Here is a 15,861-nt window from a genome sequence, read left to right as displayed (position 1 = left end):
CATGAGAAGCCTCCCCAGTCAATTTACTTGCATGCCAGGGAAAGCTTCACATGCTAAGTTTCTTCATATCAGGTTGCTGTTAAAGGTACGGGAGCAGAGCTGCGGGAAAAAGATGGCAACTCTATTACCAAATTTGGTATTTGTAATCTAATAATGCTGATACTTCCATTTTCTCCCACATTGCTGTTTGTCTCTCCTCCGCTACAGGGAAAAGCTGGAGTTTGGGGAAGGGAATGAAGGAAAGAATCTTGTTCTGATGGGTTTTTTTGGTAATGTTTGAGTATTTTACAATTGTAAACTACCTTGGGTGCCTTGGCAGAAAGGTGGTGTATAAATGCATGGAATAAAAAAAAAGTCTGGAGACTTTCCTGCACTGTGTTATGCCTCACACTCCCTTCCTGTCCTCCAGGAGGCAACGTGCACATCCATTACCACGAGGAGAAATGTTATGAGGATGAAATCTTCTTCTATCACCTGGGCTGCCATCAGTGGGTCTCCAGCCACGAGTTGGCACCTCCGATCACCCACGGTGAGGGAACATTCCCATTCCAGCAAGCGCAATTGCTGGGGACGGACAAAGCACACCTGTTTGCGGCAGGATCATGATATGACACTGTAGGCTCATAGAATCTCCAGTGTCTGATTTCCTTCCAGAGCAGGGGAAGAACTCTGAGCAAGGGAGAAGTTCCACAGGGGCACATTCTCCCATCACAGGATCAGAGGGAACTGCTCTGTGTCCCTTGCTAAGAGCTTGTAAAGCAGGAGCGGGGAACCTGTAATCCTCAATATATTGTTGGATTACAGCTCCCATAATCCCTGACCATTGGTCATGCTGGCTGGGGGTTGATGGGAGTGGGAGTCCAACACCATCGGGAGGACCTCAGGTTCAGGCTGATTGTGGATGGAATATAGCAACCTTAGCAGAATTCTGCGCTTTGAGCAGACCCCTGAGAATCACAGCTGTTGCTTTTAATAGCAGTAGGATTAGCATTAATAATATTGTATATAGTGCGTATATACATAGCACCATATATACTGCTTTGGAAAAGCTCTGTCCAGCGTTGCATCTCCTTCACACCTTGGATCGCACCATTAGCATTCTGACTGGTTCTGACTGAAACCCAAAGCGGATGCACTGCCCCACTTACATCGGAGCCACCAGCCCTCACTGCTATATATGGTGCTATATGGCAATATTGGCTGGGGATGATTGGAATTGCAGTCCAACATGTCTGGAGGGCACCGGGTAGAGGAAGGCTGGTCTAGGGAGACTGAAGGTATCTGTGGAATGAACTCGTGGGGTTGGGGTGGCAGAGAAAGTCAGAAGTGGGGACAGGAACAGGAGAGGAATGAAAGAGTCATGCAGTCATTGAGACTGGGTCTTCAAGGACATGACTGTTTTTATGGGTTGTCTCGAAGAGAGAGGTCCACTCGCTGTTGCTCCCATTGATCCTGTGGGGAAAGCATCACCTGGTGAACTTCTCCCTGCCCCTCCTCTATTTCCTCTTTAAGTCAGAATCCAGCGGCAACTTTTAGTCTCATTTGTATCCCCTCGCCCATTTCTGCCAAGAAGGTCAGGGCATCATACAGGGAGATTATCCCATTTTCTCCATATGACAATCCTGTGTGGTAAGTTACGCTGAGGGCGAGAGAGACTGGAGAATGGCCCGAGACGACCTGGCGAGCTTCATGGCTGAGTGGGGAGTGAACCCAGATCTCTCTGCTTCGAGTCCAGACTCTTATCTTCTAAGCTGCACTGGCTCTCCAACAGACTGTGAATGGCCTGTTCTGTATCTCCCTCCCTCAGAACACGAGGCCAAGGCTCACGCCCAGGCACGAGGCCGATACTCCCACGTGGCCACTGTGATGAATGGGAATGTGCTGCTTGTCGCGGGAGGCTATAGCGGGGTGCCCCGGGGTGACCTCTTGGCGTACAAAGTGCCCACCTTTGTCTTCCAGGTGCCGTCCCAGATGGTAAGTGACACTTCCTCCCACTTCCTTGAATCTTGTTGGGCCTCCGTGAACACACGCCCATCAGAGTCCTCTTCTTGTAAGCGCTGGCCTGCCTCCCGTACTTTAGCCCAGAGCCCACTAGCCTTTCCAGGCCACCCGTATTCACTCCAACTGAGACTTCCATTACATATTTCCTTACAAAAGTTTGACAGTATTAGACCTGGTCTCAATAGAGACTGGGAATAGCTAGCTCACTACTGGAAGGAATTCTCCCTCTTTAGGTGTTTGTGTACTCGAAGCTCCCTCAACCTAGTGCCTCCCAGTGCCCTAGTGTACTGGACTAAACCCTCCCCTATTATCTCCATGCTGGCTGGGCATCTGGCTTTGGGAAGGCTGGTGTGCACTATCCATTTTGCTTTGCCTGTTTGTTACTGCTTGTGAGGAGCAGGTGGTGTCACAGCCACTCTGATCAGATCTTGAACTCTTTTTGACTGGATCTATTTGATGTTTGTGCTCTGGCTTAGGAATGGGATGCACCTGTTCCTTACATTGACATTCTTCCCCCACCCCGTCAACTTCTTCTCCATATCTGCAGATCCTTGTATTGACTTCCTGCCCCGCCATTCACTGTAAAATGGTTCCAAAGCTGCTATAACAATAAAACGTGCTTCCTAAAACAACTGGCAGAGGGGGATTTAAAAAACAAACACACAGCAGATAAGAGAGCAAACAAAAGGCCATTAAAAGATCTCATGTACTGCAAAATGTTGGGTAGTACAGGTTGAACTTTGCCTGATGTCTGAAGGGCAGAAATGCTGGCGCCAGGGAAACATGTCTGGGAGGGAGCACTGCAAGCAGGGCATGACCAGAGAAAAGCCTCCTTTCCAGTAGTCACTTCTGGAGGCATGAGTACCTGGAGAAGGGACTTTGGAAAAGGTCTTAATATTGATCGGCAGGTTCCTGTGGGGTATCATAGAAAGTATCATAGTATCATAGGGTTGGAAGGGGCCTACAAGACCATCGAATCCAACCCCCTGCTCAATGCAGGAAGCCTGATTCCCAGGTAGTCCCCCATCCAACTACTAACCTAGGCTGACCCTGCTTAGCTTCCAAGAGCAGACGAGATAAGGCGCATCCAGCTCTTTGCTTTTCTTCTATAATAGTAAAAGAGGATGTGTGGCTATCTGTCAACACCACAGCATCAAGACCATGGAACCTAGGCACCTGAAACTTGGCTTGCCTACTAAGGGGACCCTCGGGGTGTGCACTTACTTGATTTTTAAAACGCCTTAATGAATTTTAATTAATTTAAATATGTGCATGTGTTAGAAGCCTCCAGTACCACCTTGAGTCACTAGGTGGCAGACTGTCAGGAGGCGCCCTAGCGGCCTCTTTCAGTAGACTCCAATAGCCAACTAAGACACAGATGAAAGGATTCTTTTCAAGGCTTTAATCCTTTTACAACTTAATGACTCTTTCAGATGCTAATCACCAGCGACTAAGCAAGGAACAGCAGAGTGGCCTATGCGCCGAGTAGGCAGTTGATCCCTGTTTGAAGGAGAGTCACTTGAAGACCCTGAACTTATGGGCTAGGGAGAGATCCTCCCTCTTTCCCTTGGGTCCACGGGAGGCGGCCGTTGCTTGCACGCCAAATGGGCGCTACGCCTCCTTTCCGCGCCCTCCATCGCTCGTTGCTCTTTGCGTCTGCATCAAGCGTCCAGCAAGCCCCCCTCCCACACTTTCTCACTGCTAGGATCACTATCTATCTCAGGAATGCCAGCAGGAGGAATCTCTGCCAGCTGCTGTGCCTGTGAGGGATGAGCTGGCTTCTCTCCCACGGATTGCTGCTCCTCCTCAGAATCAGAACTGCTCTGGGGTTCTGTTGGCTCAGTTTCCACCCTGACACAGACTTCCCTAACCAACCCATAGTTTGCAGTTTGAAGCCTGGGGGAGTAGTCCGAGAGACAGAGTCACATGGCTGCCTCCTCCTCCTCCTCGCTGTGGGGTAGCCCTTCTCAGGGGAACGGACGGATTCCTCCCTCATGGGGGCTATAGGGATGCACCATGGCAGGGGCTGTGAGCAGGGGTGCCAGCGAGTATGGCCTCATTCAGAGGGGGTGGGCACAGCATGTTCAGCTCTGACACCTCCGTGCCCGAGGGCTTTGCTGTATCAAACAAAGGGCTATTCCAGCCTGTGTGAAGCCGGGTCTTTTCACTAGCATATGTCTACTTGGTCACCTGGGGAATACAACAATTTTTGCATTTGCTGAAATGGGCTCTGGCCCATGAAAGCTTCTACTACAGTAAATCTGTTAGCCTTTAAAGTACCACAAGACGACGACGATTTACATTTCTGTACCGCCCTATAGCTGAAGCTCTCTAGGCCGTTTACAAAGGGTAAAACATTTAACCTTAGTCATTCTTACTGCAACAGACTAACATGGCCACCCCTGTAAAAGTTATTGGGTTGTATCTAGACCTAGTCATACTCAAAGTAGGCCCACTGAAATTCATGGGACAAGCGTGTTACGACTAACTTAACTCCCATTGATTTCAGTGGGTCTGCTTTAACTATCCCTGAGTCTGGACCCAACTCATTTCTATTTATTTAAAGTATTTTTGTCCTGCTCCTCAGCCAAAAAAGTTCCCAGTCAGTAGAACAGGACAGCCCCTGCCCGCCGGCTTACGGTCTAAATAGACATGACTCACAAGGGGGATGGGATGGGATGGGAAGATGAAAAATTTAGTCTTTTTGCAGGGCTGGTGGAATGGCCCTGGTTCCCCTCCTCTCCTGTACACACATAACCAATAGGTGGGCTTGTTGAAGTTGTTTGGGTAGCAAATAACTTTTTGCAGATCACTGTGAAAGGCTGAAATAAGAATAGAAGCATTAAGGATGTGTATTGTGAGGAAGAACCTCTTCAGTGAGAGCTTCATATTCTGCTGTGGGGCAGGGAACTACGCTCCCCCTGCCCCCATGTGGGGTGCTTGTAGGGAAGCCTAGTGAGATCCTTTCTGGCTGCAGGACTGACATGAGGTGTCCCTGACCTACCTTTCCTTCTCCCCTCCTGGCCCCAGTACCATCTGGATTACTGCTCCATTTACACAGAAAAAAGCACGTGTGCCAAGGACCCCGAATGTGCCTGGTGCATGAGAGGTTGCCAGAGCACCCAGCCCCACAGCATTGTGAGTAACCCTGGGGGCGGGGCATGCCTTTCCAGAGAGGAGTAGGCAAAAGAGAGGGGTGGATGGGGTATTTTGTCCTTGGAGGGTGGCCTAACAATTAGCATAGGGTATTTCTTGCATCCTAGTGGGACACCCACAGTCAAGAAATCTCTTGGGATAGCGAAGATGATTTGCTAGATGGTTCTGTTCAGCATCCTGATTGGTGTCTTTTTCCCTCCTCCTTAGTGCCCCAATACCGGCTGCCTGGGCTTGGCCCGCCTTTTAGTTGACTGCCAGTCATGCCTGGCTTTTGGTGGCACCAACGCTTCTCTGCCCCGTGTGCCGGGACCCTTTGGCTGGTGTGTGCAAAATGAGACCTGCATGCCTCTCTCGGGTAAGTGCGCTGTTCTGTCAGTTGCCACTAATCCACATTTTATCCACATTTCTTTGTGGCATTGTAAACACTCCATTGCTTTATGTCAGGGGTGTGGAACCTCGGGCCTGAGGGCCAACTCTGGCCCTCTTGGAGTTCCAGTGTAGCTCTCTGGGTTCCTTAGAAGGCCACACCACCTTAGAAGGCCACACCCCCACTAATGGTTTGGTAGTTTATTATTTATGTATTGCATATATATCCCGCCTTTTTTCTTCCTTAAGGACCCAAGGCAATGTACATAAACCACCTCCTCTCCATGTTATCCTCACAACAACCACCCTGTGAGGTAGGTTGGGCTGAGAGTCTGTGACTGGCCCAGAGTCACCCAGTGAGCTTCATGGCCGAGTGGGGGTTACAACCTGGATCTCCTGACTCCCAGTCCAACAATCTAACCACTACACCACACTGGCTCTCTCTAGTTTCCCTGCTTGTGTGTGCTTTCCCCTATTCTAAAAGGTTGAAATGCCTCTCCTAAGGCTTCGTTACTGGCAGGAAGAACTTTAAATGAAAATATGCTGGTATTTTGGCCCCCCTCTGTTGCCTTCAGGCCTGCCCCCTTTTGCTTTCAGGCCCACCCGAAATGCAGTCCCTGAGAGCTTCTCCACAACAGAATTCGTCCCTCAGGCTTAGAGAGGTTCAACACCCCTGCTCTTCAGCCTCCTGAGCCCCCTGGTGTCATTTTCTCTTGCACTCTTTTGCGTCAGTGGATGAAATGAGCAGGCAGGGGCTGCAGCAAAGCCTCTCTCAGCCAACCAGTTTTAATTTAAACGAAAAAAGAAATGGCAGACTCCCTTCCCAAATGCACTACATTAGAACTGGCGATGGAGGGAGAGAAAAAAATTCCTGTCGGATCATTAAAATTTCTGCAGAAATGTTGACTAACAGTTGAAATGGAGAACTCTGAAGAAAAACACCCTGTTTCTGAGCAGGCACACCTGGAACCACCACCATCACCCTGCATCTGAATGAGTTCTGTATTTTTTAAAGTGTATTTGAAGACTCTTTTCTCTCACACATGCTCCCTTTTCCTTTTCCTCCCCCAGAGCGGGGCCGGTGCCAGGTGGGGAAGCTCTCAGGAATGTACGGCTGGTGGGGACCACAACCTTACTTTGTCACCTCCTTGTCGCAATGCCAACATGAAAACTTCTTGCCTGGCCTTCACCTCATCACCTACCAGCAGCCGCGCAACGACTCCCAGCCTGATAAGGTAAGTGGACTGAGATTGCCATGGTCTTCCCTTCCCTTGACATAACTTTTACTGGAGGGATGGAACAGTGGGTTTTTTAAATAAATGAAATTTTAAAAAATGAAAACGATTAACTGTGCAATTTGTCCTTTATTAACTGTGGTAGGAAATCTTTACTTGAAACCTCTGAAAAAGGTAGCATGTTTAAAATGCAAAATATATATTTTTAAAATTACAATATTGGAAAGAAAAATGAGAAGGTGCACATAATGCCACACATTACTCTGGTAGATAATCTATGCTGGCAGCTAGACATGGGGAGTGTATCCCTGTTGGTACTGCTGGACCTCTGAGTGGCTTTTGATCTGATCGACTGCAGTATCTGCCTGGATTGCTTAGCCAGGATGGGGCTTGGAGGCTCTGTTTTACTGTGAGTGGTTCTGGTCCCATCTGGAGGGCAGGTCCCAGAGGGTGGTGTTGGGGAAATACTGCTCAACCGTTTGGCCTCTGGCAAGGGTGGGAAACCTCTTTTAGCCTGAGGGCCATATCAGGTCTTGGAGACCACATTCCAGTGGGGTGGCAGGGCCAAAGGCAAAACGGGCAGAGCAAAAAACACAAAGTACCAGCATGCTGTAGCTTAAAAGCTCTTTCTGCTAGTAACTGAGCCCCAGGAGAGGCATTTCAACCTTCTAGAATGGGGAAAAATTGCACAAAAGCCAGAAAACCACCAATGATGGGTGATTGGGGGAAAGGGGGTGGGGCCAGGGAAGGGGGCGTGGCCACCTGGGCAATCCTGGAGGGCCGGATGTGGCCCCTGGGCCTGACGTTCCCCACCCCTATGAGCTCTTGCAGGCTTGTCCAGTCCCAGTGCTGTTTAACATCTACCTTAAGCTGCTGTGGGAGGTGGTCCGGGGACGTAGGCTTGTGTGTTACCAGTACAAAGGTGACACCCGGCTCTGTCTCTCCTTCCCCTGTAACGTCAGGGAGGCTGTGGAGGTCCTGAACTGTTGCTTGAGCAGAGTTACATACTGGATGTGGGCAAATGATCTGAGGCTTAATCCAGGTAAGACAGTGGTGCTGCCAGTCAGTGGGAAAGTTGTTCCGGGACTAGGAGCACAACCTTGTCTGAATGGGTTTGCACTCCTCTTGGAAGGACCGGGTTTGTAATCTGGGGCTCTCCTTGAGTTGACCCGGCTTTGCTCCTGGGTGCTCAGGTTGCTGCCGTGGCCAGGAATGCCTTTGTACAGTGTTGGCGAGCCTGCTAGCTGTGCCCTTCCTGGGGGAAAACCTATCTGGCCACAATTTCACATGCCCTAGTCACACCCAGGCTGGATTACTGCAATGGATTCTTCATGGGGCTGCCCTTAAAAGCATTTGGAAACTTCAGCTAGTGCAAAATTTGGTGGTCAGGATTCTTTCTGGCACATAATACTCGGGTGTTGAGCCACAATGGCTTCCAGCACATTTTCAGGAAAATGTAATATCCTGATGGTCATCTAAATCGGGGTGCAGAATGTCTTTCAGACCTAGCACCAAATTCTGTTTCAAAGAAGCTGGGGGTGGGGGGTGAGTGTCATTCCAGTAGCGGGCAGGGCCAAAGGAAAATGGGGCAGGGCCAAAAAGCAAAACCTATCAGCCTATTTTAGCTTCAAACCCTCACTGTCAGTAACTAAGCCTTAGGAGAGGCGTTTCAACCTTTTAGAATGGGGGAAAAACTGCACAAAACTCAGGAAAACACGAAAGACTCAGTGGTTGGGGGAAAGCAGGTGGGACCAGTGGAAGGAGGTGTGGCCGTCTGGGCTACCCTGGAGGCTGCATTTGGCTGTTCGGTGTGAGTTTCTGCACTCCTGATCTAAATGGTTTGGGCCCAGATGATTTGAAGGACTGTCCTCACCTACACAGGTCCACCTGCCTTTTATGATGGTTGTTGGAGGCTTAGCTCTCAGTTCTTTCCCAGTCTTGAAAAAAAATCAAATTCATTATGTAGTATTATCTAGTTTCCCAATTTCTTCTATCTCACCTGAGTCCAAAGTGGGTATTGAACTGATGACCTGAGTGGTATCAGATGGACGTTCAGGCTAGCGTGCCACCACCTTGTTCTGGGCAAAAGAAAGAACTGCAGGGAGACCAGCCATATCAGCCAAGGAAGTCTCTGTACAGTGCCTGGCTAGAGCAAGTCAGCCACTGCTCCCTGGCTACATGATGTTTTCCAGCTTAGACTTGCTCACTGGTCTAAGCAACGAGGATCCTCTGTGCGTGCTGCTTTGCGATGGCTACAGAGCGCCTCTGCCTTGGCCTTGCCCCACCCTCACTCTACAGGACTTGGCTCTGAGAGTTGTGTCCCTGCCATAGGTCTCCATTGTCCGTAGCACCACCATCACCCTTAATCCCAGCACGGAGATGGACGTTTCTCTGGTCTACAAAGGGTTCATTCACCCGCTGGTGAGCAGCTCCGGACCTGCTGAAGACATCTCCATCTGGGCACGCATCCAGCGCCTCTTTGTGATTGCCAAGTTGGCCCGGGCTCCAGGCGCATCTGAGCTGGTAAGGGGAAGAGTGCGCTCTCTCGCTCTCACGCGCACTCTCTCTCTCTCTCTCTCTCTCTGCTTGCAGTGTTGGAGGCACCACTGTTGCTAAGGGTGGGAGCATGCAGCAGGAGCTGGAGTAATTGTGGGGAATTTCAGAGGGGCGGACTGTCTGCTTGAAAGCACTCCAATGAGATTATGATACTTCAAGGATTGCACTCTGGCTGGAGGCCTTGTCCAGTTTTGCAGATTGTCAGTCAAGTTTATTTGACAAAACCATTGGTCATCACAAATCATGGTCATTTGCAAATCTGCGAGTATAGATTTTACAGGGTCAAGGCAAATCTCACAACATGAGTTCATGGATTGCTCAGAATACAGACAACGCGACACCTATGATACACACCAAACGGTGTCTATAGTAGATGGTCACTGTTGCAAGAATCTGCAATCCCCTGGAGTTACATACATCTACGATGTACGATGTACATCTGCGATAGCAAAAGAGGAGATCCAGTAGGTTTTTAATTTGTTATAATTTGGTAATAGCATGATCATTTACCCATATTGTTAATCTAGCATGGTTTTTTTTTAAGAATCACAGAGAGAAATCTAAGTCTTGTCTTAGAAATAGGTCCATAAAAGATGGCAGTATGTAAAATATGTACTAGGACTCTCCTGCCTGGGGCAGAAGTTGGAACTCTAATACATCTCCTTGACACTGGCCTGGTTCGCTCATAATGCTAAGCCATGGTGTGGTTTGTTGAAACCTGGGCTTGGCATTGTGTCTAACCTCGTCCCTGCAAACAAATCATGGTTTCTTAACCAGCTATAATCCACAAATAGAAGCCATGGTTTGTTGTTGACTTATGAAGTCTGACTTGTTTAAAACATGGCTTGTTGTGATATCTGAATCCAGAACCATGGCTTATCCCTGGCTTGTTTGTGCTGCTGTCTGCCCTGAAACAGAGGCACCCAGCAAGAGCAGTTTGAAAATGAAACTGTTCTGAAGGCTGGTGAAATGGGCAAGGGAGAAACAAACCAGAAATAGGGAAAACAAGCCATAGTTTGTTTATTTGTCTGCAAAACAGTTCATGGCTACAGCAACAAACCATGGTTAATATAAACTATGGCTTAGTGTTATGTGTGAATGCAGCCACTGTGTTTGGAGAAGTGTAGCACTGTTGGTTTTAATTCCGGAATGTGCTAAACTAGTTAGGGTTTATGTTGATTGGGCAGTTGCCTGAATCTGATGGTCATCCATGAGTGCTTCAGCTTCAATTTCATCATGACTAAATTCACTTAAAAATATTGAAGCCTTTTCTTAATGTTGCCACTAGAGCCTTGCTCTTTCTAGCTCTTCTGCCTTCTCTTTCAGGAGGAGGTGGGTCGCTGGGCAGTGCAGCAAGAAAAAGAGAAACGGCTACTCCAGCGTCCTGGGGCCGAGCGTCTCTTCCCCAGGACTGAGAGGGGGAATAAGTACACCGTGCTGGTCGAAGGCCACCTCAATAATTCTGGCAATGGACAAACAAGCGAACTGACTCTCACGTGGGACCGTACAGGAGTGCCTGGGGGCAGCGTAAGTATCTTGGTCTCTCCAAGGGGAGAGCTGTAACTTTGGAGACCGCTGACGCAGAACCGAGGACCTCAGCTGCTTCCTGGTTCTTGTGCATGTGAGCACAGACTGCTATAGCTGAGTACTGTCCAGGTTCTCCTTCATTAGTGAAAATGTACACGGCAGGGCAACGAGGCATCCTTTGCTTATCAGTTGTCTCCGTGCCTTTGCATTCATTGTCCAGCGCAATGGAAGATGGGAGCAGACTTGGTACTTACTGACGAATTCAAGGGAATATTGCCCACATATTTTTCTTTAGATATTTATCACAGGAGTGTTGAACCTCAAGCCACATCCCCAGATGGCCTTTCCCTCTGTTACCGGTCATTTGGTGGCTTTTGTGCAGTTCTTTCCTATTCTAAAAGCTTGAAATGCTTTTCCTAAGGCTTAGTTACTGGCAGTAAGAGATTTAAACTACAGCATGCTGGTTTGTTTGGTATTTGGACTTCTTCTTCTTTTGCCTTTGGCCCCACCATCAGTGGAATTTAGCCCCTGAGAGTTTCTCTGAAATTGAATTCAGATCTTGGACTGAAAAGAGGTTCAACACCCCTGTTCTATAATGAAAAGAGTTAGAGGCTCTTCTTTTTTAGAGTAAGAGGTGAGAGGCAGAAATTATAGTTCTTCTTCAGAGACTCTCCAGGTTATGGAAGAGCATGACCTCAAGTTTATTCAGTTTTGAGAGCAGGATTAGAAGAGGATATCTCCAGATTTTGCCCAAATATGGTGAACTATTTTGGCCGGTTGATTTTTAAAAAATGTTGATAGACTTGATTGTTTAATTGATTTACCAAAGAGCTCTAATTTAAGCTCTGGTCAGAATGACACAATCTTAGGGTGCAATCCTATGCATATTTAGACAGAAAAAGGTCCTACAACTCCCAGCATTCCCCAGCCAGCATGACTGGCTGGGGAATGCTGGGAGTTGTAGGACCTTTTTCTGTCTAAACATGCATAGGATTGCACCCTTAGTCAGTAATTTTCTTCATCTCCTGGGTGCATATCTTCATCTCCTGGGTGCTGAGTGATTTTGAATTAGAATGATTTAGAATGTCTTGCTGAATGATTAAGAATGATTTATAATTGGGACCTCAAAGGTCATCCAGTCCAACCCCCTGCCAATGCAGGAAATCCACAATTACAGCTTCCCTGATAGATGGCCATCCAGCCACTGTTTAAAAACCTGTCATGAAGGAGAGTCCATCCCTGTTCTGAGGTAGTTGGTTCCTCTCTCGACCAGTTCACATGCTCAAGTTCTCCCTAATTTTATTTAGTTGAACCCTGCGTTGTAATTTGAATCTGTTGGTTTGTTTCCTACCCTCTGGAGCAAGTGTGGGCAACTGGGCACTCATCTGGTGGCTTGGACTACAACTCTTATCATCCCCAGCAAGCATGGCTGGTGCTAGGGGATAATGGGAATTATAGTCTAAAACACTGGAGGGTGCCAGATTGCCTAGTCCTGCTCTGGAGCAACAGTAAACAAATGTTCTCTATCATCTACATGATAGCCCTGCAAATATTTGAAGATGGCTATCATATTGCCTCTTAATTGTCTCTTCTCCAGTCTGAGGAGATCTTAGAAAGGATGAGCAACACTACATTTTATGTGGCTCCTACATTTTTGCCCCTTGGGGCAAAACATTTGGAGTTTTGAAATGGGCCTTGGACAATAGGAACCATTCCTCCAAAGTGGGGCTAAGAGGCCGACACAAGTTTGTTTACTTTGAAAGCTCATGGGACTTGAATGGCACTGGTACAAAACTTATCCTTAGTTTTCAGGGACTCCTTCTAGGTGCCACTGTGGAAATGAGCAGTGTAAAAAAAGAGAGAGAGAGAGAGAGAGAGAGAGAGAGAGAGAGATAACTGGGTACAGTCTGAGGAGGAGGGACAGAAGCTTGGACCTGTGCAGAGCATGGTGAGGTAAAGAGACATTGTGGAGTTTGTTTTCTAAGGCTACCTCTTTCTCCCCATCCCTTCTTCACCATATAGGAGATCTCCTACTTTTTCTTGGAGCCCTATCGCTCGGAGCAGTGTGCCACTTACCGCTCATGCCTGGCTTGCCTGGCTGACCAGGGCTGTGGCTGGTGCCCACTCAGCGCGACCTGCCGGCGACGGCTGGCGCATAAGGACAGTGCAGGGGCCTGCGGCGCTGGCAGTGTGCGCCTCATCCTGGTCCCTGGCAACTGCATCTTGTGCGAGGACTACCGAGACTGCCATGCCTGCAGTAAGGTGGGGCGATGGAGCCTGTTTGTGCGTTTTTTGCGCCAGAATCTGCACTGGAACAGAAAAAAGTGTGAGACCAGCTCAGTGGTTGGTAGGGCTGTTGTCTTTTAAACAGTGTGTGCGTACCTTGCTGCCCTTCCATGTGCAGGCAATTCTTTATGTGGGAAGGCCTTCAGACATGTGGAGCTCTACCTGCAGTCTGAAGTTGCGCACTCCAACTAGGACTGTACCACATCCTATTTTTACATGACTGATAGATTAAGTATTTTTATGTATGTATGAGCAATATAATATTTGATATTTGTACCTTGTCCTTCAAAAACAAAAAACAACTCTCCCGGAGTGGCTTACTGTAAAAGAAAATAAAAACCGTAACAGCAAATAATCAGAACATACAAAATATAATAAAACCATAATGATTATTAACAAAGAATCAAATAGCAGTTAAAGTAGAAATCATAGAATCATAGGGTTGGAAGGGGCCTACAAGACTATCAAGTCCAACCCCCTGCTCAGTGCAGGAAGCCTGATTCCCAGGCAGTCTCTCATTCAAGTGCTAGCCAGGGCTGATCCTAACTTCCGAGATCACATGAGATCAGGCACATCTAGTCCTTTGCTCGTTTTTTAGCATAAAACAAGAACTCCAGACATTGGGAATAAAAACAGATAATTAAAATGCCTGGGGGAAATAATAAAGCTCTTTGCCTGGCAGTGGAATGACATCAGAGGAGGTGGCAAGCAAGCCTCCCAGGAGAGAGTATTCCATAATCGGAGCTCCACAACAGAAAATACCCTTCTTAAGAAAAAGTAGAGAGACAGCAACTTATCAAGTGACCTTCGTGGCTAAGTGAGGATTTCAAGGCCATCTGTTGAGTTCCTGAACCCTGACTGAGCAAGAACTTGAACCCAAGACCAAGTCCAACACTGTTCTCTCCCCCACCCCGTCCCCCCACATCACACTTATTCTCAGTGCATTCTATCTTGGAAAGGCCAGCAACACTGCACCCTGTTTCCCTGGGTGGCCAGCCCTGTGGTAAGTTGCAGTTGTTGCAAGTATGAGTTGCTGGGGACTAAGCCTCTTAAAGCAACAACTGGAGAAATGCAGATAATTTGGGGGAGGAATGTTAAGGAACAAAGGTGGATGAGGACCCTTGTTTTTGAGATGGGAGTGAGAGGAGGACACCGTGTGTTCCTGGGGTAGCAAAGATCTTTAATTTAGGGCTTGAGAGTTCTTCCCAGCAGCCAAATGCATTGCTAAATCATACATGTCTTCACCCAAAGAGAATTAGCTTGCCAGGTATGAGCATTATGTTTGATTTCAGGAATGACTGTTTGCTTTGTAGAAGCCCTGTGTATATGCTCTGTCCCCACTGCAAACTAGACAGTCTTCTCTTGTGTCTCTGCAAGATCACTGTCTGCTACTAGCAATTTGCTTTGTTGGGTCAGCTCTGGCTGTTGTGATCTCTGAAACATGTCCACCTTGTTCTCTGCTCCAGGACCCATTCTGTGAGTGGCAAGTAAACAGCAGCAAGAAGGGGGACTTCCTCTGCAGTCGCCGAGGGCGCCTTCCCAGCGCTATTCGCTCTCCCAAGGAATGTCCCAAACTCTGCAATCAGTGAGTGTGGCGGGGCGGGGGGGAGTTTGGGGATCAGACCATGATGGAAAGGAACGAAACATCTGTCGGACTCCTTTCTGTAGCACAAAGGTCACAAGCTGAGCTGGATGAGAGCTAGGTTGTCAGGCTAAGGGCAATCCCTACTTGGGCTCAGGTACCTCCTAGCTCAGCCTTCCCTGACCTGGTGCTCTCCAGCTGTTTTTGGACTACAACTCCCAGCATGCTCCAGCCAGCCATGAGCTATCGACTAAGAGAAATGTGTCCTCACAGGGCAGGAGGCAGCCAGCACAACAGTGGCAGAGGCAAACGGGAAGTATATACTGAGCCCCTCTGGTTGCTACAGCCAAAAAGCTGACTCTGATCCAGGAAGCTTCTAGAAGTGGTCACATGACCACCCTTGCCCAGTCAGGAGGAAGCACCATTGCCTGACTTTTCTGCATTTCCTGATTGTCAACTGGGGGGTGAACCAGCAACTCAGCCTTGGCATGGGGACCTCATGGGCATGTCTGATTTCTGATGCCTGATGTAGGGAAAGGTGAGGAAACGGGAGATGCGGGAAAGTTCCTGGTAGTGCAGAGAGCATGTCTGACAGCGTTTCCCCCCCCTTCCAGGCGCACCACGTGTTCCGAGTGCCTCTCCAACTCCAGCCAGTGTGCCTGGTGCCAGTCCACACGCAGTTGCTTCTTCTTTGCTGCCTACCTGGCCAAGTACCCCTACGGGGACTGCCGTGGGTGGTACGACAGGTATGTTGGGTGTATGGAGAAAGCAGCAGCAGCTGCTCCAGCAGGAAGATCTGGCGGGTGAGGAAGCCGTGTGCTCCGGCCCCAGAAGCTGTTTGTGGTTATTCAGTGGAAAGCAAAAAGGCAATTTGCACAAGCTCAGAGGCATAGCCCATAATTAGACAGCAGCTTGAGAGACTGGCACTCCTAGCCAAAGATGATAGCAGAGTTTCACAAGGGCTTACCTAACATCGGCGAGCCCCAGCCTAAGCTAAGCACTGCATGAAGGGAAGGGAGAGGGGAAGGAAGCAGCAGGGGCTAGTGATTAAGTGTTGGGTTCCGTCAGGATCACAGTCTCAGATTTGGAAAGAGGGAAGCATTACTTTAGCATGAGAAGTATGTGGGGAGCCTTTAGTACAGTGGTGCTGTA

At 48.5% G+C, this 15,861-nt stretch overlaps 1 protein-coding gene across 2 annotated transcripts in view; it reads left to right on the top strand.

Moving 5' to 3' along the window:
- The window catches only part of MEGF8 (multiple EGF like domains 8), a 71,079-nt gene that overhangs the window by 16,175 nt on the left and 39,043 nt on the right, over positions 1-15,861 (top strand). For both annotated transcript variants that reach the window (XM_084815067.1, XM_084815068.1), the window contains 10 exons: positions 410-529; positions 1,808-1,974; positions 5,032-5,139; positions 5,365-5,512; positions 6,595-6,758; positions 9,090-9,281; positions 10,641-10,841; positions 12,864-13,103; positions 14,594-14,712; positions 15,324-15,455. In XM_084815067.1, the coding sequence (XP_084671193.1) occupies positions 410-529; positions 1,808-1,974; positions 5,032-5,139; positions 5,365-5,512; positions 6,595-6,758; positions 9,090-9,281; positions 10,641-10,841; positions 12,864-13,103; positions 14,594-14,712; positions 15,324-15,455 (1,591 nt within the window). The remainder of the gene's footprint in view (positions 1-409; positions 530-1,807; positions 1,975-5,031; positions 5,140-5,364; positions 5,513-6,594; positions 6,759-9,089; positions 9,282-10,640; positions 10,842-12,863; positions 13,104-14,593; positions 14,713-15,323; positions 15,456-15,861) is intronic.

This window comes from Heloderma suspectum, chromosome 10 (assembly GCF_057233095.1).
Source record: "Heloderma suspectum isolate Gila_16-S chromosome 10, 16-S_ref, whole genome shotgun sequence".
Classification (NCBI taxonomy): Eukaryota; Metazoa; Chordata; class Lepidosauria; order Squamata; family Helodermatidae; genus Heloderma; species Heloderma suspectum.
This window is presented reverse-complemented; position numbering and strand designations above follow the sequence as displayed.